At 38.9% G+C, this 25,991-nt stretch overlaps 1 protein-coding gene across 2 annotated transcripts in view; it reads left to right on the forward strand.

Moving 5' to 3' along the window:
* DOCK4 (dedicator of cytokinesis 4) overlaps nt 1–25,991 on the forward strand; it is a 474,953-nt gene that overhangs the window by 374,877 nt on the left and 74,085 nt on the right. For both annotated transcript variants that reach the window (XR_008717856.1, XM_055590348.1), the window contains exons 27-30: nt 140–234; nt 11,469–11,544; nt 13,684–13,784; nt 14,491–14,549. Coding sequence is in view for 1 of the 2 variants with exons in the window: in XM_055590348.1 (XP_055446323.1) it covers nt 140–234; nt 11,469–11,544; nt 13,684–13,784; nt 14,491–14,549 (331 nt within the window). In the remaining variant the exon portion in view is untranslated. The remainder of the gene's footprint in view (nt 1–139; nt 235–11,468; nt 11,545–13,683; nt 13,785–14,490; nt 14,550–25,991) is intronic.

Raw genomic sequence — 25,991 nt, forward strand, 5'->3', positions numbered from 1 at the left:
CCTGGGTAAAGTATTGAGTATGGCTCCTTTCCCTGTAAGTGCTTTAGAAATGGTAACAATAGCTCTGTGTGTGTGTGTGTGTGTGTGTGTGAACAATTACAGTAACTCAGTAAAATGGTCTCTTTCCTCCTTACCCAAGGATTTCCTGCTGCAGATATTTACTGTGTTCCGAATATTGATACGCCCAGAGATGTTTCCAAAGGACTGGACTGTCATGCGCTTGGTGGCTAACAAGTAAGACATTTACATTGATGATAATTGCAACTCATTGAATATGGGAAGAGGAGAATATGAAATGATACATTCACTTTTATCTCAAATTTGAAACCTCCAAATCCTGGAGTTCTTTTTCTTTGCTTCTGAGTCAACTTGTCTCACTTGTTTTGTTTCTTTGCTTGCTTGCTTTTCCTAATCATTACTATTTGTTTTAAATAGGTAGTATGTTAACACAGCTCAAAAATCAAACTGTGTAACAGAGTATGCCTTGAGAAGTCCCTCTCCCACCTACTTTATTTACCCCTACTCCCAGCCTGCAATAACCACTTTTATTTGTTTCTTGCATGTCCTTCCACTGTTCCTTTATGCAGAGCTTAGCAGGTAGCAGAATAAATGAATTATCCTGCAAATCTTTCTTTTACATAAAAATCCTGGCAATCTTTCCAAATCAATATGTAGAAAGTCCCTCATTCATTTATGGTTTCTTTTTCTTTTGTAGCTGTATGATATTCCATTGACTAGATGTACCACAGGTTATTTAATACCAGCTTTGTTTCTGGACCCTTGAGTCATTTCTGATCTTTCTTAACTCATTTGAACTCAGAGAATACACTCAGCATCTCCCATGTGCTGAGCACTGGGGAATAAAATAGGATCCCTGAATTAGGCAGGTGAAGATTGAAGTTCCTTTTACACACCTGAGTGATGTGACCAACAGAAGGCTGAAAATAGTGCTCTGAAGGAAGTTCAGGAAGAGATAGAGACATTTGGGGAGTTACTGATGTTGACAAAATTAGCTTATATTAAGCATATTGGGGGGAAAAGTAAAATGACCTGAGGTCAATAGTTGAATGAGTAGGAACCAGGGAAGGAGAGTAAGGGATGGTCAGAACGGCCTTCTATTCCAGGAGCTATTCCTGGAGGGCACAGCGTCATGGGTTTATCTGCTCTCACACATTTGGCTTCTATTATCTCAGGATTTGAAATGAAGATGAAGTGGGGTTTTTTTGTTTGTTTGTTTTGTTTCTTTGTTTTTAGGAAAGTGGCTTGATCTTTATCTCCACACTTATAATTTACCCTATTTCATAAGCATCCTTTCCTTCCAGTCCACATTTGCCTGCCTCTCCTTCCTCCTCTTCTTCCATCCCCTAAACTCTCATGCTCAGGGTGAAGGTTGGCTTCCTCAGGTATCTGTTCATGGGTCAAAAACACCATTTGTCCTTCCCAGGTACCCAAATATGATGAAGGTAAGAGCCCCAGGAAGATAGGGTTTGATGTTGATTAGAGATGCCTAATGTGGCTTCTGCTGCAGTACACATTTAGAGACGAGGAGGTGTGAAAATGCTGTGTTAAAAACTTTGTGAAGTAACAAATTGTATAATATGGCATATTATATTTTACATAAGTACAGAAACAGCTTTTCCATTTTGAAGACTAATTGAGAATCCTGAAATAGCTCTCTTTAGAGTTTAGCATATTTAGTTTGATATCTGTGAGTAGAATCAAATATCTCTTCATCTGGATGTCCAGATGCTACAGGTTTAAGTGGGAACCACTGGTCATGTTTCTGGCCTCATAACCAAACAGCAAGTATTCTGGGTACCTGGAGAGGGTGTTGAGTGGTCCAGGGAGCCAGCACAGGAAGGGGTCTGTGCTGTTGACATCATCATCATACAGCATCATTGTTTGGTCATCCTGCCTGCCCTGTGTGCACAGGGATATTTTGACTTGAATTAGAATTTCCAGTGGCAGACATTCAGACTGAAAGTGAATTTAACATTTTGTTTCTTTTGTACAAAGGTGGTGGTTGAGCTTCTGAAAACCATGACAATCATGTGGCTTATGATAGGAAATGCCATCTCACTCAGCCGCCACCTAAAAATCTCTACTACACTTGGCAAGACTTTATGGTCATGTGAGTGGGGAGCAGACTTAGAAGTCAGATTCTGTTTTTGAGTAAACTTATAATGTTCAAGATTGCCATCCATAATGGTAGCTAAATAGGAGCATGGTTCTGTTAGAGATGAGCTCTGTGTAATGTGTTTAAACCAAAGATTAGTGCCATAGCAAGTCTAAGAAAAAGGTCGTAAGACTTTGCTGAATGCAGTACCATCATTCCATTGACACCCAAGTCAGTGCTGATAGGAATCTGGCACTACTTTTCCCCTGGTGATGTCTGGCTGTGGTATATCCAACCTAATTCATAGACAGGACTCCACAGCCTGTGAACCACCTGCCAAGTTGGAATAGACCCCCTAATTTCTGCTGTTCAGTTTCCTCTCCTCTCCTCATTTAACTGTCATAGTCATTTCCCATTCAAACCTTGAAAGCATGTGGGATCTTTCTTGTGTGATAGTGGTTTTTCCAGTAGTCATGTATGGATGTGAGAGTTGGACTATAAAGCTGAGCACTGAAGAATTGATGCTTTTGAACTGTGGTGTTGGTGAAGACTCTTGAGAGTCCCTTGGACTGCAAGGAGATCCAACCAGTCCATCCTAAAGGAAGTCAGTCCTGAATATTCATTGGAAGGACTGATGCTGACGCTGAAACTCCAATACTTTGTCCACCTGATACGAAGAACTGACTCATTTGAAAAGACCCTGATGCTGGGAAAGATTGAAGGTGGGAGGAGAAGGGAATAACAGAGGATGAGATGGTTGGATGGCATCACCAACTCAATGGACATGAGTTTGAGTGAACTCCAGGAGATGGCGATGGACAGGGAGTCCTGGCGTGCTGCAGTCCATGGGCTCGCAAAGAGTTGGACATGACTGAGCAACTGAACTGAACGTTCAGAAATAAACCTTCAGCTATTTGTGTCTTATCTGTTAAAAAATATAAACATCAATTGTACTGATAGAGAAATAAATCTCTGAAAGATATTTTAAATATGTTAAAGAGCCCACACCAGAAATTAAAAGGTTTTACTTTGTTAAATTGTATAGAAGCAAGTTTCAGAAGCCAGATCTAGGTCCCTGAAGTTGACCACCTTTTCTTCCATGACACTAACTTTCTTAGAGAAATATTTGAGAAGTGCCCCTCAAAGAGGCATTTTCACCTAAACTTCCACTTTTACTACCCACTTGCATGCTTGATACATGTCAAATTGCTGGTAACTGGCCCAGAAGTCACCATCGCCTAGGCTTGAACTCAACTGAATAGCTCATCCCACAAAGTATGTGTTCTTTTATATGTTGGTCCTTTCTTCCAGTGTTTTCAAGGCAGTTAAATGCTATCTTTAAACTGTCCTGTCCCAAATCCTGGAGCTTCTCTGCATTATGTGAGGTCCTACCAAAAGCCATGACTTATAAATACCTGGCTGTTAGTATGGTCTTTTGTTTTTTTCTACCTGAATGTCTCACGTTGTGTGTTCAGGCTGAATTTCCCAAGGATAAGAAAGTTGACTTCTGCTTGCCTGCAAAGCTTAATTGTGCCTGGCCACTGTAAGTTCTTGGTAGATGTTTCACATGAGGACAACTGCTCAATCTGAGAAAGAAGGAACATAAGGAAGATGAAAATTGAGTACCAAAAATACAGGACACTTTGAGACAGGCTTCTCTCCACCCTCTTCCATACACATTGCAAAATACAGTACAAAAATAAAGTCACAGCTTTATACATATTTTCAAGATTTGCTTAGTGAGGAAAGTAAAAATTCCCTAGCCCTGCAGTTAAAATTTCAGACCCTTATTTTGTTTATCTTCTCTGCATGTTGGCTTCAAACATTTACTTTTGTGTGTGTGTGTATGTGTTTTCCCACCAAACACTGAATTGTTTAGCTGATTTACCTTCACCAGTTTATGTTCAAATGAGACATATATAGCAAATAAGTGATTTATGGAATCAGAGTCTTAGGGAAGGTCATCCATTCCTTCACTGACTCCTTCATTGAGTAAATATTTTCTAGTGCCTAATCTGTAAAATAAATGTCATCATGATAAAAAGCACAGTTCTGAGAGGGGGGCTGTAAAAGGAACTTTGTTCTGGACTGGAATAGGAGGCGTTTTTATGAAGGAGTGAAACGAGCTGAAATCTGTAGCAGGAGTTAATAGGTAGACAGCAAAGGAAGGCTTCTTATCAGCAGGAATAGCATGATCAGATGGCACATTCAAGGATCTGGAAGACTGTGTGGAGGAAATGCCAGGAGGGAAGGAACCAGTAAAAATGAGGTTGGAAGAAGACAAGGTCCAGATATTAGGGGGTAAAGAGACAAGGGAGAAACCAGGAAAGACCAGTTAGGAGCTTAATACAGCAATCTGGGTAAGATATGATGATGACTTGAACAGGTGGATTGCAGTGAAGGTAGTGGGAAGGTCAAAATTTTTTTTTAATTATTTATTTATTTGTTTATTGAAGGATAATTGCTTTACAGAATTTTGTTGTTTTCTGTCAAACCTCAACATGAATCAGCCATAGTTATACATATATCCCCTCCCTTTTGAAACTCCCCCCTATCTCCCTCCCCACCCCACCTCCCTGGGTTAATACAGAGCCCCTGTTTGAAAACAGATGACAAGACTTGCAGATGGCTGAATGTGGGCAGGAGAGAAAAAAGTTTGAAGATGGCTCTTAGAATTGTGGCCTCAACAGAAGGACAAATGGTGGTAACATTCACTTAAATGGAAGATACAGAGAGGAATGGGAGAGGTGAGGGATCCTTTATTGAGCAGAAATTTGAGATGCTGTTAGATACCGAAGTGGAGATGTAAGAGAAGAGGCTGGACATGCTTATATGGAGCTCAGAGAAGTTAAGACCAGTGACATGCTAATACATTTGAGGTCCTTGGCATTGGGTAGTATTTGAAGTCATCAAACTGAATCAGAGCTCTCTAGAGGAAACTACAGATTGAAAAGAGAAGCCTACTTAAGACTGGGGCCTGCGACATGCCCACCTTCCAAGGTCAAGATGTTTGGAAGCCACTAGCAACAGAGATGGAAAAGGAGTAGCCTATGATGTAAGATGAGAACCAGAAGGGCATAATATCAACCATACGAGGAAAATATTTCATAAAGGAAGGTGGTAAAGAGCTTCTGGGAGGTTGGAGGATGAAGACTGACAACTATCCCTGGGTTTTGGCAGTGGGATGCAGATACTGGTGACCTTGACAAGTGCTGTTTCAGTGGAGTGGTAGAGATGAAAGTCATCAGAGTGAATTCGAGAGCAGATGGGAATTGAAAAAATGAAAGCAATAATTATCAGCTCTTTAGAAGATTTTGCTGTAAGAAGGAGCAGAGAAATGTGGCTATATCTGGAAGGAGATATGAATGCTAAGATTCATTTCTGAATATGGAATATTATGCATGTTGGTTTACAGATAGGAAGGGCACAGAAAAAAGAAATATTGATAGTGCTAAAGAAAACAGGCCTAAGTGAAGAAACAGTGTCCTTGGGTAAGCCAGTAGGGGTGGGATCATGTACAGGATTTCTCATCATGCCTGTCTGAGAACACCTTTCCTGAAGGTAGCGCTGTCTGCTGTCAACTTGCAGTGGAAATTAGGTCAGCTGCCTAAGCATACAGTTTAGTTCCATTGACATTGTTTTTTGTGGTGAGACGTTCTCAATGAAGGAAGCTCACCACACTTAGGATAGCACTGATAAAGTACCCACCAGGAAGCTTGGCTTTAGCTAGGAGTGTTGATCCGTTGTAACAGGAAGGAAGACAAAGTATGTGACACTGACTATGAAAAGTTTTATGTTAGAGTAGATGATCTTTTGAAAGTGAAAACTTGAAAGTGTTAGTCCCTCGGTCATGACCAACTCTTTTTCAACCCCGTGGACTGCAGCCCTTCAGCCTCCTCTGTCCATGGAATTTTCCAAGCAAGAATACTGAAGTGGTTACCATTCCCTTTTCCAGGGGATCTTCCCCACCTGGGGATTGAACCAGATCTCCTGCATTGCAGGCAAATTCTTTACCATCTGAGCCACCAGGGAAGCCTGAGGTCTGCCAGGCTCCTCTGTCCATGGAATTTTCCAGGCAAGAATACTGGAGAAGGTAACCATTCCCTTCTCCAGATGTTCTTCCCAACCCAGGGATTGAGCCAGGGTCTCCTGCCTTGCAGGCAGATTCTTTATCATCTGAGCCACCAGGGAAGCCCATCGTCTGTTGAAGACCCATTGAAAAATAATCACTATTGCTTTTTGTTGACGGTGGGGTTTTTCTATTAGGGTCATTATCTTTAAAAACTTTACTGTGGTGGGGCGTGGGGAAGATAGTGATTTTTACCAAAAACTATATTACTAAGAGAAATATGCCATACTTCCAGAGTTAAAGCAAATATTTACAAAATAATTGTCCCCATCTCCTGGTGAGGTGTGAGGAGTTGGTAGAATGAATACATGAGGAAAGGCAAGAGTTCATTAGGATCTAAGTCTAATAGGCCAAACAAACAAACAAACAAAAACTGAGGCTGTTGCCACATGAGTGATTTTGTACCAACACTGCCCAGAGGAGAAGGTCATGGGATTTTAAAAATCCTTCCATTTCAAGAATCTTTGTTGGTTCTTTTGACCTCACCCGCACTGCATACCTCCCTGACTAAAAGCAGAATCACTTCTTTTCCTGCCTTCCTGTTTTGGCTTATTCTGTGACCTCCACTTGGAGTGGCTTTCACCATCAACTTTGCCTGTCTTAATCTCAGTCTCGTCTTCAAAATATGCATAGAAACAGTATTGATTCCTTTACAGTGATAAATGTACCATACCAATAATAGATGTTAATAATAAGGGAAACTGGGTATGACGTATACAGAAACTCTCTGTATTATCTTTGCAATAATTCTGTAAGCCTAAAACTGTTCTTAGAAAAAGTTTATTTAAAAAAAATAGCTATAGAAAAGTATAAAAAGTTCTACAAGGCTTACACTTTAGAAATACCTAGTACAGCAAATAATTATCACAAACCATAGATTTAAATACTGGTTTGAAACTACAGTCATTCAGCAAACACTTACTGGGCTAGGCCCTTGGTGATGCAGTGTTTACCATAGACTAATTTCCCAAATATCATTGCTCACCAAGTTCCAGCTCTCATCATCTTCTTTTCCATCTCTAACACCAGACCTCAAAATGAATGATCATGTGCATCAGAATCACGTGGCTGAGCCCTGGCGTGATCTTGCCAAGCCATAGCCTCTGGTGAGACCCTAAGGCCTCATGTATCTTTCAGGTACTCCTCATGTACTGACATTTGAGGACCACTAGCTTAGGCCACGGATAAGGCAATGGCAGCTAACTCCAGTACTCTTGCCTGGAGAATCCCAGGGACAAAGGAGCCTGGTGGGCTGCCGTCTCTGGGGTCTCACAGAGTCGGACATGACTGAAGCGACTTAGCAGCAGCAGCAGCAGCAGCAGCTTAGGTCAGTTTCCCTGATGGCCATCCAGGATTTTGATCTGCCCTCTTAACCCTCCAGCTTATAGGGAATTTGTCATCCTCCAAGTTTAGATCTCCTTAGTTTTTCAGTGCACAGACCTTAACCTTGTTGATGCCCAATTTATCCAAAAACTGGATATTGGAATCCAAAATATTCAGTCCATTTATAATTTATGGAGATGGGCTTTTGCTTGAGCAGATTATCAGGTTAAAGTAGTTTTCAAAAGGACAGTTTATAGGATGAGGTTTCTCTAGGGAGGATGGCATTGCATAAAAATACTTTCAAATGCCAGAAATGAGGTGGCAGCTGGAAAACTTGAAGAAAGAGCTTTGCTTTCCTGTCTGCTAGTTTCTCTTTTATGTATACATTTATCATGCTGTGCCATAGATTAGGGTTGTCAAAAGTGATCCTTATGGTTGCATTACTATGGCAGACACCAGTATTTTGACCATTTGTAGTAACAGATTGCAAACCTTTCTTGGCTATTGAATTGGAGCCCTGAAATTTGTAAAGTCCACATATTCAGAAACTGAGTCATGAGTAAAAGAATAAAACCAAAGGAGCCACATGGTTTTGGGTAAATTAGAACAAGTAAAGAAAAATCCTTAAACACTACAGGTTTCCACCACAGTGAAGGAGCCATAATATATATGTGCCTTTTTAGCTGATTGAGGGCCTGTATGCCAGGAAACTGTCTTAGTGCTGAGGCATAAAAAGCTCTGGGAGCTGCCTCTGTGACTTGGGCTGAATATTATAAGCATAAATGAAAAGCAATTGAAATAGTCATTTTAAGATCTTTTTAGCCCTGGGAAGTCATATTTTTGAAGGTCTTATCCCTCATCATACCACCTGCCGCGTGCCAAAATGAAAAGCAGTTTTTACATTTTGTTTTTTAAAGTATTGGCAATTTATGTAATAAATTTATGTAATAAATTGCCAGGCTTCCCTGATGACTGAGACTGTAAAGAATCTTCCTGCAATGCAAGAGACCCAGGTTCGATCCCTGGGTCGGGAAGATCCCCTGGAGAAGGAAATGGCAACCCACTCCAGTATTCTTACCTGGAAAATCTCATGGACAGAGAAGTCTGGCAGGCTACAATACATGTGGTTGCACAGAGTCGAACATGACTGAGTGACTAACAAACATATGCAGTACTTTCCAAAGCCCCTGAAAAGGCCTGTGCCCTGTACTTCTTATGCCTGATGATAAAGCACCCTTGGTAAGAGGATGAGATGTTCAGTGTAGAGCAAGGATGAATGTCCTGTTAAAGAGCCACGGCAGTCATTGGCCTAAAATTCTCAAAGGCAGGAGAATGTAAAGCAGTGTTGTTTGGAATGTGTTTCTGACTTGGACCTCTCCAGAGCCTTGCTCTTCAAAAGTTGGATTGTGAATCAACAGTGTGAACATTTCCTGGAGCTTGTAAGAAATGCAGAACTTTAGCCCTATCCCAAGCCTGCTGAATCATGATATACATCTTAACTGATCACCAGGTACCTATGGAAGTTTGTCTAACTTTTAAAAAGGTTTGTCTAGAGCAGTGGTTCTCAGCTCTGGGTGTACATAGGAATCACCTGGGAGCTTTACTGATCCTGAGGTCCACATTGCACCCCAGTCCAATTATTAAATCTCTGAGGTGTGATCCAGACATCTGTGTTTTTTAAAGCTCCCCAGTGATTCCAGTAAGCCGTCAGCTTGAGGCTCACAGGTTCTTCATAAAGCCAGAGAGACTCCTTGTTTACCAGCAAGTGCTGTTCAAGAAGCTGTGGATTTTGTTCATGTGTTTGGGATCTGGCATATAAATTACAAATGAGTAGTCTTTGCCAAGGAATCATCACACTTGGAAGATTGAGTTTGTTGGCTCCTTTCCACAGCATTGGGCCCAATAATCCAAATCTCAGATATGTCATGTTTTACTAACACTAGAGGTTACTGGTTCTGAACAACAGTCCAAGCTAGAGTTGCGGGCCAGAAGGTCGTTTTGATGTGAAACTCAAAACGTATCGTGGTTCTGTGTATGTTTCTTCGTTGACTATTGAAGGAAAACTTTTGTTAAGGATGCAAAATTTTCTTCTTTCAACTTAGAAGCCCAACAATGCAATAGGTGCTGGACAAGGAGCCCGTTTCTTGCCTGATAGCGTTCCATTTTCTGATAATTAAGCTTTAGTTTTATATAGCAAGATTTGAATGAACTACTTTAGAAACTTAATCAGTTACCAGCATGGATTTCATCAGTGTCTATAGACAGTTGTCACTTTATACTGTTCTGATATATGTGATTTGTCTCTTTGATGTGGAATTCACTGTTGATATCTGCCATTTGGGCGATAGAAGAAACCATAGGACTTCTCAATCTCATAGGCTTTACCTATGCTTGACTTTCATAGGATGGTTCATTGGAAGGGGTAAATGACATATTAAAAGGCACGTGAATGTAACACAGTGCTGGCTCATGGTGGAGCAAGTACCCAAGAAAATGGTGGCTTTCTTCTCTTTCTTCTTCTTAACACATTATTGACTGGGGGTTTTGGCAGAAACTAATGCCTGTGGCCAGCAATTTGTTATGTAAGTGAATGCTGAAACATCTCCAGTCAATAACAGGTGACAGAAGATGTATTAATATCTCTGTCAATAAGTTGTTAACTTGAGCTTCCATATTCAACTATCCATTCCTTAGCCTCGTTATTCATCTCCTGCCCCACAGGGAGACTATAATAGTGACTTTTCCAATAGATTGCAATAATGAACATTTATGTTCTTCAAAAACTATAAATATTCTTCTAATGAGTAAATATTCTTTTAATCTCTATTTTACCAGTAGGATGACCAAGGTGTGAGGTTGATGAGGTGTTTTGTTTTGTTTTATGTTATTTTACCTAGGGTCATACATTACATCCTTCAATTACAAGTCCTGTAATGAGAACTAGGGCCTCATCACATCACAAAGACTTCTTTATGCATGCATCTTAGGAAAGGCCAAAGAGATTTTAAATATCAATCATTTATAAATTGGCGCTTCCTTTCTGGTGGTTTGGGGAGTGACCTATCTTGTTTCAATAAATGCTGTTATCTGATATTAAATGAGCCAATTGGAATTGCATTCAGTTTTGAACATATGTTCTTGTAGCCATAAAAAGGAGCAGATTTTGAACAAATTGCTTAACTCAAGAGTTGACCAAGGAAGCTTACTAAATCCTTTTTTAATCTCCCTAGCAGGATACAGATGACTGTATGTGGCCTCTCTTACCAGCTTTCCCTAATTCTCCAGCCCAGAGATGCCCCTTTCTCTAAACTGCTATAACACTGTCAGTTTCACACAGCTTAGTACTAGGATATAGACAATTTCACAGTCTGTAATGGTTTCTTTAGTGGCAATCTTGTCACCATGGAGAGAGAATCTGACTCCCATAGCTCTTACATGCCCACTAACACCTTAAATAGGGGAGAGCAGAGAGAAGATGGTCAAATAAATACTCAATATAATCCATTGCTTTAGCCTGCCCATTTCATCTTTGGGCTCTCTCTCTTTTGCTGTATTTTATAAGTTTTTATACTTTCTTCCATGTTAATAAAATATAGACTATTGTAAATTTATTAAAAAGTTTTTGCTTTGTTTAGAAATTTAAATATTGTAAAACATCAAGACAATATAATTCTGAGTCATATGAATTTATAGATTTTTCTGCATATCATTTCAGTGATAGATTCTTTTACTTTTTTTTCTAGGTGTCCTCTTTTTTATTTCTAATATGAATTATCTAATATTGTTCCACAGGTTTACTGAAGAGGTTTTCTTTTGTCTTAATTACTTTATTCTTGCCTAATAAATGGTTTTCACTAATGTGAAGTTTTCAACTTAAAATGTATTCTTTTTTATCACTAGCGTCATTATTACAACAGTTCTGTACCTGTCAGATGCACTTCGGAAGAACTTCTTAAATGAAAACTTTGATTATAAGGTCAGTATCCATTTAGATGACTATCTTGCTTGAGCTAAAAGGTTTTACATTGTCCCTCAAGAAATTTCCTCATGAATTTTCTTTCTCTTAGTAATAAGAAAATAAAGTTATTCTGGCTACCTCAAATTAATCTTGGAGCATATTAGTTTCAATTATGAATAATGTTAAGAGTTCTTCATTCTTTTTGCGAATAAGTTAGGTCTATAACTATGTTCATCAACCTGGTCGAAATCATAGTGCTTAAGAGGAAAGAATGTGCTTTACTGTTACTGTAAATTTTGATTTTTTCTTTTTAATCCCCTGCAAGACAAAAAGAACTTAGTGCATAATGTTTTAAAGCATCTTTTAAAATAGAGTTTATGTAAAGAGCATATTTACAAAGTAAACTGGTTAGTTCCTTTAGATCTGTATCTTCTTATATTTTAGAATGAACTAGTGAAAAGAAAAAAAATGAAAAATTAGTAAGATTCTTTAGGGCAGATCTCTCTGTAAGTTTGTAATGTAATATGATATGCCGGGGTCTCTAAGAATTCTCCGTATACCATTTTTTAAATAGAGAATGAAAAATGGTAAATAAAGATGGGCAGTGCCTATCCTGGTTTCCCTTCTTAGTGGTGTTTTATGTTTTCGACATCTTAATTTCCCATTCTTTTAAAAATAACATCTTTTATACTAAACATTCAATAAAATTTCCTTATCAGAGAACTAGAAAATACAAAAAGCATAGTAGAAACCAGTGGAATTTTAATGGTTGCATAATAAATGGCTTTATACTTTATAATAAAATATCAAAATTTCATAATCACCACATTACTTTTTAATATTCAGTTTGTTTCTACTGTTTTATTCTCATAAATTGCTCTTTTTATGTATTTCTTACAAAATAAAATTTGACTTATATTCCTAATTGTTTCTTTGGATAAATATTTATAAAGGAAAATGTTGAGTTAAAGGTTGTAACAATTATATTTGATTGCCTAGGTGTACACCAGTACTAGAGGAGACCATTTTGGGGGGCAATTTGATAAGGGGAACAATTTTTTGCTCTATTTACATTTCTCACTGAGATGAAGTAAAGTCGCTCAGTCATGTCTGACTCTTTGCCACCTCATGGACTGTAGCCTGCCAGGTTCCTCTGTCCATGGGATTTTCCAGGGAAGGATACTGGAGTGGGTTGCCATTTCCTTCTCCAGGGGACCTTCCCAACCCAGGGATAGAACCCTGGTCTCTTGTATTGCAGGCAGATTCTTTACCATCTGAGCCAAGGGGAAGCCCACATTTCTCACTAGTTATGTTATTAATTATTCATTGGTTATTAATCATTAACTATATTAGTTATTGACTAATTATTGACTAAAATTCATATATTGTGAGATATCTGTTCTTTTGTTCATCATGATACTTAGAGTTTTATATTCTTTTTAATTTGTGAACACTCTTTATATATAAAATATATTAATTCTTTATAATGTTTCTCATATTAATCTTTAATTTTACATGATGTTAATAGAAAAGTCATTTCTTTCCCTATGTCCTCCATGTTTTTGGTTACATTTATTTCTGGAAATTTTATTTTGATCTCTTTCTAATGCATTTTTGGTGTAAGAGAACTTAGAAGATTTGTCTGGGTGGGGAATTTTTATGTACTCTCTGAATTTAAATCAATTAGCATATCCAAAAGAGTGTATGTATCTTTCTTTCTTTTTTTTTTTGAGTCCTACATTAAAAAGGGTTCCAAAATGAAATCACACTGAAATAAAGGTATCCAGCTTATGCCTCAGCCTCCTTGGAGGCAGACAGACATGTTATGAGAGAAATGAAGTATCTACCACTTAGCATTTACCAGAGAGCCCAGGAAACTTGGGATACAGCAAGTTGGGATAATATAAAAATAGTATCTAGTTTGTTTGCTTCTTTGTTATAGGAAATTTCACAGATGTATAGAAGTAAAGAGAATAGTATGATGAATCCCTCATGTACACATACCCAGGTACAGCTACTATCAACTCATGGCCCATCTTATTGCAACTCTCCCCCCATCCACTTAGCGCTTTTGAAGCAAATCCAAGATATCTTGTCACTTCGCCTGTAAATATTTTTGTAACCCCATAGTATTTAAATATGTCATTCTCATTGTAGATCTGGGATTCCTACTTTTACCTTGCGGTCATTTTTATAAACCAGTTGTGTCTGCAGTTAGAGATGTTTACACCTTCCAAAAAGAAAAAGGTATTAGAAAAGTAAGTACCAGTGTATAATTGGGTAAGAATATGAGGCAAATCAAATGTTGTGCCTTTTAAAAAGTATTTCAGTTTGAGTGATTAATAAATCTGATCTCCATAACTAGAAATCAAAGTGGAGGGGCAATGACCAAGAGGATAACAAGCAACTTTTCTGGGAATTTCACTATTTTGAGCTTATTTAGAAATCTTTGTCCTCAGTCTTTCAGGATTCAAAAATACTATAGGAGCCAAAACTTATGAGACAAATATGTTTCACTCAAGGGTTAATATGTGAATTTGAATTAGAGGCATCAAGACATGTATTAATACATTGTAAAAATTTGCAGTTATAAAATGAATGGATATAATGTACATACAACACTGTGATTCTAGTTAATAATACTGCATTGCATATTGAAAGTGCATCTTGAAAGTTTTCATCAAAAGAAAAAACATTGTAACTAGTTATGGTATGGATATTAACTGGACTTACTGTGGTGACAATTTTGCAATATATACAAATATTCAAATTGTTATGTTGTGTACCTAAAGGCAATATGATATTATGTCAGTTATACCTCAGTAGAAGATGTGTACATTAAACATTTTCAATTAAGAACATGTTATCTTTTAATTCAGAATGATACATTGCATCCTAAAAATACACAGATAACTTCTTTTTTCTGGAGCCTTTGTATCAGGTTTGATTTTTGTTCTATTTCAGATATGGTGACATGCGGGTAACAATGGGTTGTGAAATTTTCAGCATGTGGCAAAACCTAGGTAAGTGGTGAAAACAGAAGCCACCTCCTGTTTTATAGCTTATCACTGTTCTTGTAAGGAAACAAATGAAGATGGACAGTTTACCACTGACAGCATTTGAAACCAAATGTCTGAATCAATAAAGAAGTCTAGAGAGACTAAGTGACACTTTGGCATTGAATAAGGCTACAACTGATTCTTTAAATTGGTATCTATCTGAAAAATCACCTTTCTTTTGTGTGTTTCATTGAATGACAAATTTTATAATCTAGCATTATTCCAGTACGACCTGCAATGAGCTAACCTTTCAGAATTTGGAATTATAGCAACTCAGAATCTCTAGAACTCTGAATTGAGGCTGTGAATCATAATGAATTTAAAATAAGCTTCATGAAACATTGACTTGAGCATCTGTACTCTTAAAATCTTGAAACCAATGACCTATATCATAAAAACTATAGCCAAAGGATTTTAAAGCATCTGTAGTTGCTAAGAAACGATTAGATCCAGTTTTGTTAATCTGCCACAGCAGATAGAGCATATTATCCAGCAAACTGATGACACAGATCTGGTTGCATAAAAAAGAATAATATTTAGAAGAAACATTGTTTTAAAATCTCATTGGCATTGGGTTTCTTTATAGAAAGTCATAACTTACTTAATTCGACATGTTAATATGCATGTTTATAGCTCTGCTCTGCTTAGTTGCTCAGTTGTGTCCCATTCTTTTCCACCCTTTGGACTGTAGCCCACCAGGCCCCTCTGTCCCTGAGATTTTTCAGGCAGGAATACTGGAGTGGGTTGCCATTTCCTACTCCAGGGGATCTTCCCCACCCAGGGATTGAACCCACATCTCCTGCATTGCAGGCATTCTTTACCGCTGAGCCATCCAGGAAGCCCTGAGTTCATAGCATTCATTTACTATTGTAATTCTTCCTTGTGATTTATTAAAGTGATGGACCTATTTGAATTGAATATATAATGACCTGAAAGTGTATTTTCTCTTGGACTTATCCAAACACAACTTGAAAATCACAAAATTTGTTTTCTGTAACTGGAAATAGAACCCTTATCATTTTACTTCAATTCATGTTACAGAAGTGATTTTTGACCAAGATACCTCTCAAATGTAGAATACATACAGGGCAATTTGAAGAAACCTTGTTATATATAATTGAGCCCAGTGTTCGATGCTAACTGATAATTTCAGGGGGAAAAAAAAAAAAAACAAGTTACCACTTGAAAGCAACCTCCAACTATCTAAAACCAGCCAGAGAAGCCCATGAAATATGTTTAGATTCAACTGAAAAATAACCTCAATTTGTCTTATATGAAGAACACCTCCTCTCAGTCTTCATGTTTCATGGATTCTTTGTGTCTTTGCTTTTCAAAAACAGATCAAGACCCTTGGAATGTCCCTATTGCTTTTGGCATTAATTTAGCAAAGAGTTTTCCAAAGAAGGCTACATTGAAATACAGTTGTGGCTTAAGCTCTAGTCAGAGCTCAAATGATAAGACCTGTACAGGTTCACTTGAGTTAACAGAATGTGAGAGAATGGCAGGCTAACATCTTCTAGATAAATCTTAGCACAGCCATGTGTGGTTATTTCCACACAAAGCTTTCTCTAAGCCTGCATACCTGTGCCCTTAGGCCCATGACCTGCTAAATAAAACTGGCACCTTTTGTTGCATTAAAGATGTCATTGTTTGCTTCATAAACTTTTCTCCTCTATTTTGTCTTTAACAAAAGTATGTCTACCTCTCTGGGTTTTGTTCTCCTCAGAAACCTGAACAATGTAAAAAAAATCTCTAAAGCATGCTGATCCCCATGTATTATGATGTCAGTGCTCTTTAGAACAGTGGTCCCAGGTGGCTCAGTGATAAAGAATCCCCACTGCCAAACAGGAAATGTGGGTTCAATCCCTGGGTTGGGAAGATACCCAGGGGAAGGAAATGGCAGTCCACTCCAGTATTCTTGTCTAGAGAATCTCATGGGCAGTGGAGCCTGGTAGGCTGCAGTGCATGGGATTGCAAAGAGTCACAACTTAGCAACTAAACAACCACAAGGGCACTCAGTAAACAGCATCACCTGGAAGCTTGTAAGAAATGCAGATTCTTTGGCTCCTCTCAAGACCACTGAAACAAAGTCTCTGAGAACCCCTGAGAGGAGGCACAACAGTCTTGAGTTTTTCCAAGTTCTCCAGGAGATTCTTAGGCACTTGGCTAAAGATTGAAAAGCACTGCTGTAGACAGCACTCTAGCCTTTCTTTGTTTTTCCAACCCTAAAGTCTAGCTCTAGCGCTCTGTTACAAAAGGCTCATTATAATCAAGTGCAAATTCCCAGCATAACATAGTTCAAGTATAAGGTGTGTGTACATTTTCACTTCATTCTTTAGTTTCTGCATTATTTCCCTAGAGTTGTGGTCAGCCTTCCAAAACATGAGGTGAATTTTAAAGGTCATTGCTGCCATACAACCACTGGAATTGGAGACTGTTTAGAAATGTGAAAACCTCTTTTCCAACGTATATTTTTACAAAAATGTTAAGAAAAATTAAGTATTCAGGGTACTATTTTAACACCCCTCATATGGCTTAAGTCAGCATGTTACTTAAGAATATCAATATACATTAGAATTTGGATTGCCTAAAAATGTATAATATTGAATGTTTTTCTTGCTAAAGGAGAATTTATTCAGATAATTAAAGGTTTTCATTTTATACCATACACAAAAATTTAAAATGGATTAAAGACTTGAATGTAAGATCTGAAACTATAAAACTCTAAAAAGAAAACATAGTCAGTACAGTCTTTTATATCAGTCTTAGCAATATCGTCCAGAGTATGTCTACTTAGGCAAGGGAAACAAAAGCAAATATAAACAAATGGGATTAAATAAAACTTAGAAATGTCTGCACAGCAAAGGAAACAATCAACAAAACAACAAACTACCTACTGAATGGGAGAAGATATTTGCAAATCATATATCCAATGCTGCTGCTGCTGCTAAGTCACTTCAGTCGTGTCCAACTCTGTGCGACCCCATAGACAGCAGCCCACCAGGCTCCCCCGTCCCTGGGATTCTCCAGGCAAGAACACTGGAGTAGGTTGCCATTTCCTTCTCCAATGTATGAAAGTGAAAAAATAAAGTGAAGTCGCTCCATCATGTCTGATTCCTAGCAACCCCATGGACTTCAGCCCACCAGGCCCCTCCATCCATGGGATTTTCCAGGCAAGCATACTGGAGTGGGGTGCTGTAAGAGGTTATTATCCAAATATATGGGGCATCCCAGGTGGCACAGTGATAAAGAATCTGCCCTGCCAATGCAGGAGACACAGGTTTGATCCCTGGGTCGGGAAGATCCCCTGGAAAAGGGGGTGGCTACCCCACTGTAGTATTCTTCCTGGAGAATTCCAGGGACAGAGGAGCCTGGCGGGCTACAATCCATGGGGTCACAAAGAGTTGGAAACGACTGAGCAACTTAGCACTCATACAACTCAACCACAACAAATGATTAAAAAATGAGCAGAGAATCTGAATAGACATATTTTCAAAGGAGACGTGCAGATGGCCAGCAGGCACATGAAAAGATGTTTAACATCACTAATTATTAGGGAAATGTCAATCAAAACCACAATGAGATATGATCTCATGCCCATTAGAATGGCTGTTATCAAAAAGATAAGAAGTAATAGTACTGAACAGGATGTGAAAGAAGTGGAACCATCATATACTGTTGGTGGTAATTTTCTGTAGTGGCTGCACCAATTTACATTGATAAATTGATAAATTTGGTAAACTGGTGCAGCCACTATGGAAAAAGTATGGAGAGTCCTCAAAAAATTAAGATTAGATCTACCATGTGACCAAGCAATTCCACTTCTGGATATCCAAAGAGTACCAAAAAATTAATTTGTACAGATATATGCACCTCTATATTCATTGCAGCATTTTTTATTGTAGCCAAGATATGGAAACAACCTAACTCTCTATTAACAGATGAATGGGTCAAGAGATTGATACAACAGAATACTACTCTGTCATAGGAAAGGTGAAATATTGTCATTTTTGACAACCCAGAGGGTATTATGGGTGTCCGTGATGGCTCAGATGGTAAAGAATACGCCTGCAATGCAGGAGACCTGGGTTCAATCTCTGCTTTGGGAAGAACCCCTCAAGAAGGGAATGGCTATCCACTCCAGTATTCTAGCATGGAAAATTCCATGGACTGTATAGTCCATGGTGTCAACAAAGAGTCGGACACAACTGAGTGACTTTCACTGAAACTGAAACTGAGAGGGTATTATGCTAAGTGAAATAAATCAGGCAATGACACTTACCATATGATTTCACTCATGAAGAATATTAAAAGTAAATAAATGAACAAACAAAGTGAAACAAAATAAGCATGTAGAGAATGGATTAGTGGCTACCAGATGGGAAGGGAAGTTGCTATTGTTGTTCCATCCCTAAGTCATGTACAACTCTTTGAGACCCCATGGACTGCAGCACACCAGGCTGCCTTATCTTTCACATTCTCCTGGAGTTTGCTCAAACCCATGTCCATTGAGTCGGTGATGCCATCCAGCCATCTCATCCTCTGTCACCACCTTCTCTTCCTTCCATCAATCTTTCCCAGCATCATGGTCTTTTTCATTGAGTCGGCTCTTTGCATCAGGTGGCCAGAGTATTGGAGCTTCAGCTTCAGTGAATATTCCAATGAATATTCAGGGTTGATTTCCTTTAGGACTGAATGGCTTAATCCCCTTGCTGTCCAAGGGACCCTCAAGAGTCTTTTCCAGCATCACAGTTTGAAAGCATCAAATTCTTCGACCCTCAGCCTTCTTTATGGTCCAACTCTCACATCCGTACATAACAATTGGAAAAATTATAGCTTTGACTATATGGACCTTTGTCGGCAAAGTGATGTCTCTGCTTTTTAATATGCTGTCTAGTTTTATCATAGCTTTTCTTCCACAGAGCGTCTTTTAATTTCATGGCTTCAGTCACCATCTGCAGTGATTCTGGAGCCCAAAAAAATAAAATCTGTCACTGCTTCCACTTTTTCCCCTTTTATTAATATTTGTCATGAAGCAATGGGCCTGGATGCCATGATCTTAGTTTTTTGAATGTTGAGTTGCAAGCCAGCATTTCACTCTCCTCTTTCACCCTCATCAAGAGGCTCTTTAGTTCCTCTTCACTTTCTGCCATTTAAGTGCTATCATCTGCATATGTGAGGTTGTTGATATTTTTCTCAGCAATCTTGATTCCAGCTTGTGCTTTACCCGGCCTGGCATTTTGCATGATGTACTCTGTCTGTAAGTTAAATAAGCACAGTAACAATATATAGCCTTGATGTACTCCTTTCCCAGTTTTGAACCAATTCATTGTTCCATGTCCGATTCTAACTGTTGCTTCTTGACCTGCATACAGATTTCTCAGGAGGCAGGTAAGGTGGTCTGGTATTCCCATCTCTTTAAGAATTTTCCACAGTTTGTTGTAATCTACACAAAGGCTTTACCATAGTCAATGAAGCAGAAGTAGATATTTTCCTAGAATTTTCTGCGATGTTTATGATCCAATGGATGTTGGCAATTTGATCTCTGGTTCCTCTGCCTTTTCTAAATCCAGCTTGTACATCTGGAAGTTCTTGGTTCACGTACTGCTGAAGTCTAGCTTGAAGGATTTTGAACATTACCTTACTAGCATGTGAAAGGAGTGCAATTGTATAGTAGTTTGAATATTCTTTGGCATTGCCCTTTGGGATTGGAATGAAAACTGACTTTTTCCAGTCCTGTGGCCACTGCTGGGTTTTCCAAATTTGCTGATATATTGAGTATAGCACTTTCACAGCATCATCATCTTTTGGGATTTTGAAATAGCTCAGCTGGAATTTCATCACCTCCACTAGCTCATTTCTTAGTAATGCTTCCTAAGGTCCGCTTGACTTCACAACTCCAGGATGTCTGGCTCAAGGTGACTGACCACACCATCATGGTTATCCAGATCATTAAGACCTTTATGTACAGTTCTTCTGTGTATTCTTGCCACTTCTTAATTTCTTCTGCTTCTGTTAGATCCTTGCCATTTCTGTCCTTTATTGTGCCTATCCTTGCATGAAATGTTCCCTTGATATCTCCAATTTTCTTGAACAATACTCTAATCTTTCCCATTCTATTGTTTTCCTCTACTTCTTGCATTGTTCACTTAGGAAGGCTTTCTTATCTCTCCTTGCTATTCTCTGGAACTCTGCATTCAGTTGTGTATATCTTTCCCTTTCTCCTTTGCCTTTCACTTCTCTTCTTTTCTCAGCTATTTAAAAGATCTCTTCAAACAACTATTTTGCCTTCTTGCAATTCTTTTCCTTTGGGATGCTTTTGGGTCACCACCTCCTATACAGTGTTACTAACCTCTTTCTATAGTTCTTCAGGCACTTTGTCTACTAGATCTAATCTCTTGAATCTGGTTTTCAACTGCACTGTAAAATCATAAGGGATTTGATTTAGGTCATACCTGAATGGCCTAGTCGGTTTCCCTACTTCAATTTAAGCCTGAATTTGGCAATAAGGAGCTCATGACCTGAGCCACAGTCAGCTTCAGGTCTTGTTTTTGACTGTAGAGAGCTTCTCCATCTTCAGCTGCAAAGAATGTCATCAATCTCATTTCCATATTGACCATCTGGTGATGTCCATGTGTAGAGTCATCTCTTGTGTTGTTGAAAAAGGGTATTTGCTATGACCAGTGTGTTATCTTGGCAACCTCTGTTAACCTTTACCCTGCTTCATTTTGTACTCCAAGGTGAAACTTGCCTGTTACTCCAGACATCTCTTTACTTCCTACTTTTGCATTTGAGTCCCCTGTGATTAAAAGAACATCTCTTTTTTGTGTTATAGAAGATCTTAGTTCTTCATAGAACTAAGAAGAAGAACTACAGCTTCAGCTTCTTCGGCATTGGTAGTTGGGGCATAGACTTGGGTTGCTGTGATATTTGCCTTGGAAATGAACTAAGATTATTCTGTCTTTTTTGCGATTGCTCCCAAGTACTGAATTTTCTACTCTTAGGTTGACTATGAGGGCTACTCCTTTTCTAAGGGATTCTTGCTCACTAGAAGATATTATGGTCATCTGAATTAAATTCACTCATTCCCATCCATTTTAGTTCACTGATTCCTAAAATGCCATCTCCTGCTTGAATGCCGTCTCACGTCCAGTTTACCTTGATTCATGGGCCTAACATTTCAGGTTCCTATCCAATACTGTTCTTTACAGCATTGGACTTTACTTTCACTACCAGACACATCCACAGCTGAGCATCATTTCCACTTTGGGCCAGGCTTTTCATTCTTTCTGAAGCTATTTCTCCACTCTTCTCCAGTAGCATATTGGACATCTACTGACCTGGTGGGCTCATCTTCTAGTATCATATCATTTTGCCTTTTCATACTGTTCATGGGGTTCTTGAAACAAGAATACTTGAGTGATTTGCCATTCCCTTCTCCAGCGGACCACGTTTTGTCAGAACTCTCCACCATGACATGTCTGTCTTGGGTGGACCTGCATGGCTCATAGCTTCATTGAGTTACACAAAGCTGTCATCCATATGATCATTTTGGTTAGCTTTCTGTGATTGTGGTTTTCATTCTGGAGGGTGTGGAGCTGTAGGTCTTGCTTCTTCCATCTGGCCTCTGAAAGGAGATAGAAGAGGGTGAAATAAGTAAAGTGGTCAACCGTTCGATGATGGATGGAAACTAAATTTTTGGTAATGAGCATGCTGTAGTGTATACAGAAGTCAAAATATAGTGTTGTACACATGAAATTTATAAAATTTATAAGCCAGTGTTACCTCCATAAAAAGTGAAAGTGAGCAAAGCATCAAATCCCCTCAATTTTATTTATTTGTACCTATACTTGCAAGAGTAGTCTACAAAGAAAGAGGTTATTCTCTGCTGCTGTGTCCCACCTTTGCCATTCATCATGCTGCAAGGTTAAGTTTTTTCTTTCTATTTTTAGTTGAACTAATATCCTTACTAAATATAAAGTGGGCTCCTCTTCCACATTTGCAAACACAGCGTCTTGTAACTGCTGTAGAAAAATCAATACTTCCCTAACAGGCTGCTATGTGTGCATAAATATACAACTCCAGCAGCCCAACTAGCAGGTGCCCTAAATACTTCAAAACAAGACCATGTGGCTGACAATTAGAGATGGGAAAAGTATACTAAATCTGTGATTTAAAAAGAAATAATCTAAGTGAAGTTTATTTTCCTGCTGCTATACATAGCTCAAGATTTTGCATGGTGGATTGGGCAAGAGTAAAATTTTCTGTGGTAGAAAACTTGTACAGTTGCACAGATTCTTTGTTTCCGGAGTGTGTTCTCAGTAAAGAAGGCTAGCCTCATACAGTCTGCACAATAATTTAAATGTGGGTATGGCTTCCCTGGTTGCTCAGTGGTAAAGGATCTGCCTTCCAATGCAGACGACACAGGGTCAGTCCCTGGGTGGGGAAGACCCCCCTGGAGAAAGTGAAAGTCACTCAGTCATGTCCACTCTGTGACTCCATGGACTATAGTCCGTGAAATTCCAGGCCAGAATACTGGAACGAGTAGCCTTTCACTTCCAGGGATCGAACCCAGGTCTCCTACATTGCAAGCAGATTCTTTACCAGCTGAGCCACAAGGGAAGACCAAGAATACTGGAGTGGGTAGCCTATCCCTTCTCCAGCGGATCTTCCCAAACCAGAAATTGAACCAATGTCTCCCGCATTGCAGGCAGATTCTCTACCAACTGAACTATCAGGAAAGTCCTAGGAAATGACTCCAATATTCTTGCCTGAGAAATCCCATGGACAAAGGAGCCTAGCAGGCTACAGTTCATAGGGTCACAAAAGAGTTGGACACAACTTAGCAACTAAACAACAACATGGTTTCTCTACTGTCATAGAAAATCAGGCTACAAAATACTATATGTATTTTGTTTGGATTGTGATTGAAAGAAGCCAACTGTAAATTACATGTTTTAAGACAATCTGGAAATTTTTAATATAGACTGGTTTTAGATTAATTTGAAGAATTACTGTCTGCCTTTTTTAAAGATGTAATAAAGGTATTGTGGTCCTGTATTTATAAAATGACCTGCCTGTGAAAGATGCTAACTGATGTTTATACAAGTAGAATGTTATGATGTCTCTGACGTGGTTTAAAATTTCCCAGTGAAAAAATAGTTGGGTTGATAAGTGAAACAAAATTGGCAAAAAAAAAATTGATAATTATTGAAGCTAGATGATGGGGATGTGGGGATTTATCTTACTGTTCTTTGTAATTCTGTGTACATTTGAGATTTTTCATAGTCAGAGAATTTTAAAAGAGAAAATTGTGTTGTAAAATGCCTATAAATGGAAGAGAGTTTTTAAAAAGATTCATGGATGCTCAAAGAAATAGTGGTAAATAAACTAAGTGCATGCTAATGATGTTCTTTGCTAGGAGGTCAAAGGATGGCAGGCTCAGGGAAGATTAAAAATAAAAATTCTGTAATGGAGCAGTTCTGAATATCATTCCACCATAGCAGCTGTGGGAGGACTATCTGGCTGGCAGGAGTTTTCATTTTATTCTATATTTGCTGCTTCACTCATCCCCCTCACCCCATGCACACCCCAAAAGTGTGCAAAGGATTGGTGTCTTACACAGTGTCAAGGAAGCAGAAAGGTCCTCTTGGTTATTAGTCACATGCCAGGGTGGCCCTTGTCCTGTGTACAGAGTCCCTTCAGTCCGTGGCTCTACAGAAGCAGAGCACCTGTGGCTAGACTCTGAAGCCCTGCAGCCATTTCCTGGGGCAGGGGCAGAGATAAGAGTAAGGCTGGCTGATCTCAAGACTTGCCAGCCTTCATCTCTGCAGAAATCTCCTTTCCTCTTTTCTCTTTCTTCCCCTCGCTTGCCAGAACATCTTGAAGAAGCAGTGAGTGGGTTTAGACTTTTGCAAATGACAGGAAGAGTGATTGAGTTCAGGTTGCTCTGCATTCTGCCCTGACAAAAATAACTACAGAAAGGAATTGCAAATGCTGGCTGCTAGTTACCTGCTCTAAATGAGTATGTTGGGAGGATGGGGAAAGTGCAGGGAGAAGACCATGAATTGATGTTTTTGTATATTCTGCCACACTGAGTTTGTTGGTCTTGGAAGTATTCATTCTTTTGGAGGAAAATATACAAGGGCAGATTAATAATGACATTTCTTTTGATGAATAAGAGGGACATGTTCTTGCTCTGAAGAGGAAAACTAAGTAGTTCCTTGGAAAAGATAAAATATTACCCAGGTCAAGAATAAAGTTAGGAAAGCAAAAAGAATTACAAGCCACATTTCCTCCTCACATGTAATGGATGCCTTGATATATAAGTAATTTAGAGATGATAAGAAACTGTGAAGTTACTTTCAATGGAACATGAAGAAAAGAGGAAAGGACCATGTGGCATCACTGATGTACAGGGACTTTCAGATACAGAGGGGCCTGACAGTTGTATCCTGTTATCATCCCATGTTGAGTACAAAGGATGAGAACCACTTTCTGAAGACGTCAGAAATATCCCAAGGCGTTTGCAGTCACAAAAAACAGTGACTTCACAACACCTACTTGGGTTTGCCCATCCATCATTTTCCTTTTCTTTCCAAATTCTCTTCTTCATGTTCTCCTTCCTTTAAAAATCCCTCTAAAGTCAGTACAAGTTTAAATTGTATGTTTGCATCCTGGATTTATGTCTGTTCAAGTCTGTGTTCACCTTCAGGCCTTCTGCTACAGAAACAAAATAGAGAAAATGATAATTAATGTGAAGATATTTAATTCCAAAATTGGCAAGTAAGTCTGAACAGCAAGATTTTGTGTGTATTCAACACTTACAAAAAAAGATCAAAGATGGAAAAATTAATAAGAGGGAAATGATCCTTTTTCATGAAGCCAGCTCTCTTCTGCTCAGCCTCCCAGTATCGTATGCTTTCGTCCATGATGCAAAAGGCTGTGCATGTAATGTGCATGCATGAAATGTGCATTGTACATTTTCCATAATGTGCAGTTTATTATAAAAATAGAAACTCTCTGAGATTTAACATGGATGACTAGGGTAATAGACTGAACTCAACACATATGTGCTAGACAAAATCATCTGTGTCCACCCCACCCTCCACTTTCCTTTGCTCTGAATTATCCACAGTATACTTTTTTTTTTTAACTTTACAATATTGTGTTGGTTTTGCCATATATAAGCATGAATCCGCCACAGGTATACACGTGTTCCCCATCCTGAACCCTCCTCCCTCCTCCCTCCCCATACCATCCTTCTGGGTCGTCCCAGTGCACCAGCCCCAAGCATCCAGTATAGTGCATCGAACCGGGACTGGCGACTCGTTTCATATATGATATTATACATGTTTCAATGCCATTCTGCCAAATCATCCCACCCTCTCCCTCTCCCACAGAGTC

This window comes from Bubalus kerabau, chromosome 8 (assembly GCF_029407905.1).
Source record: "Bubalus kerabau isolate K-KA32 ecotype Philippines breed swamp buffalo chromosome 8, PCC_UOA_SB_1v2, whole genome shotgun sequence".
NCBI lineage: Eukaryota > Metazoa > Chordata > Mammalia > Artiodactyla > Bovidae > Bubalus > Bubalus kerabau.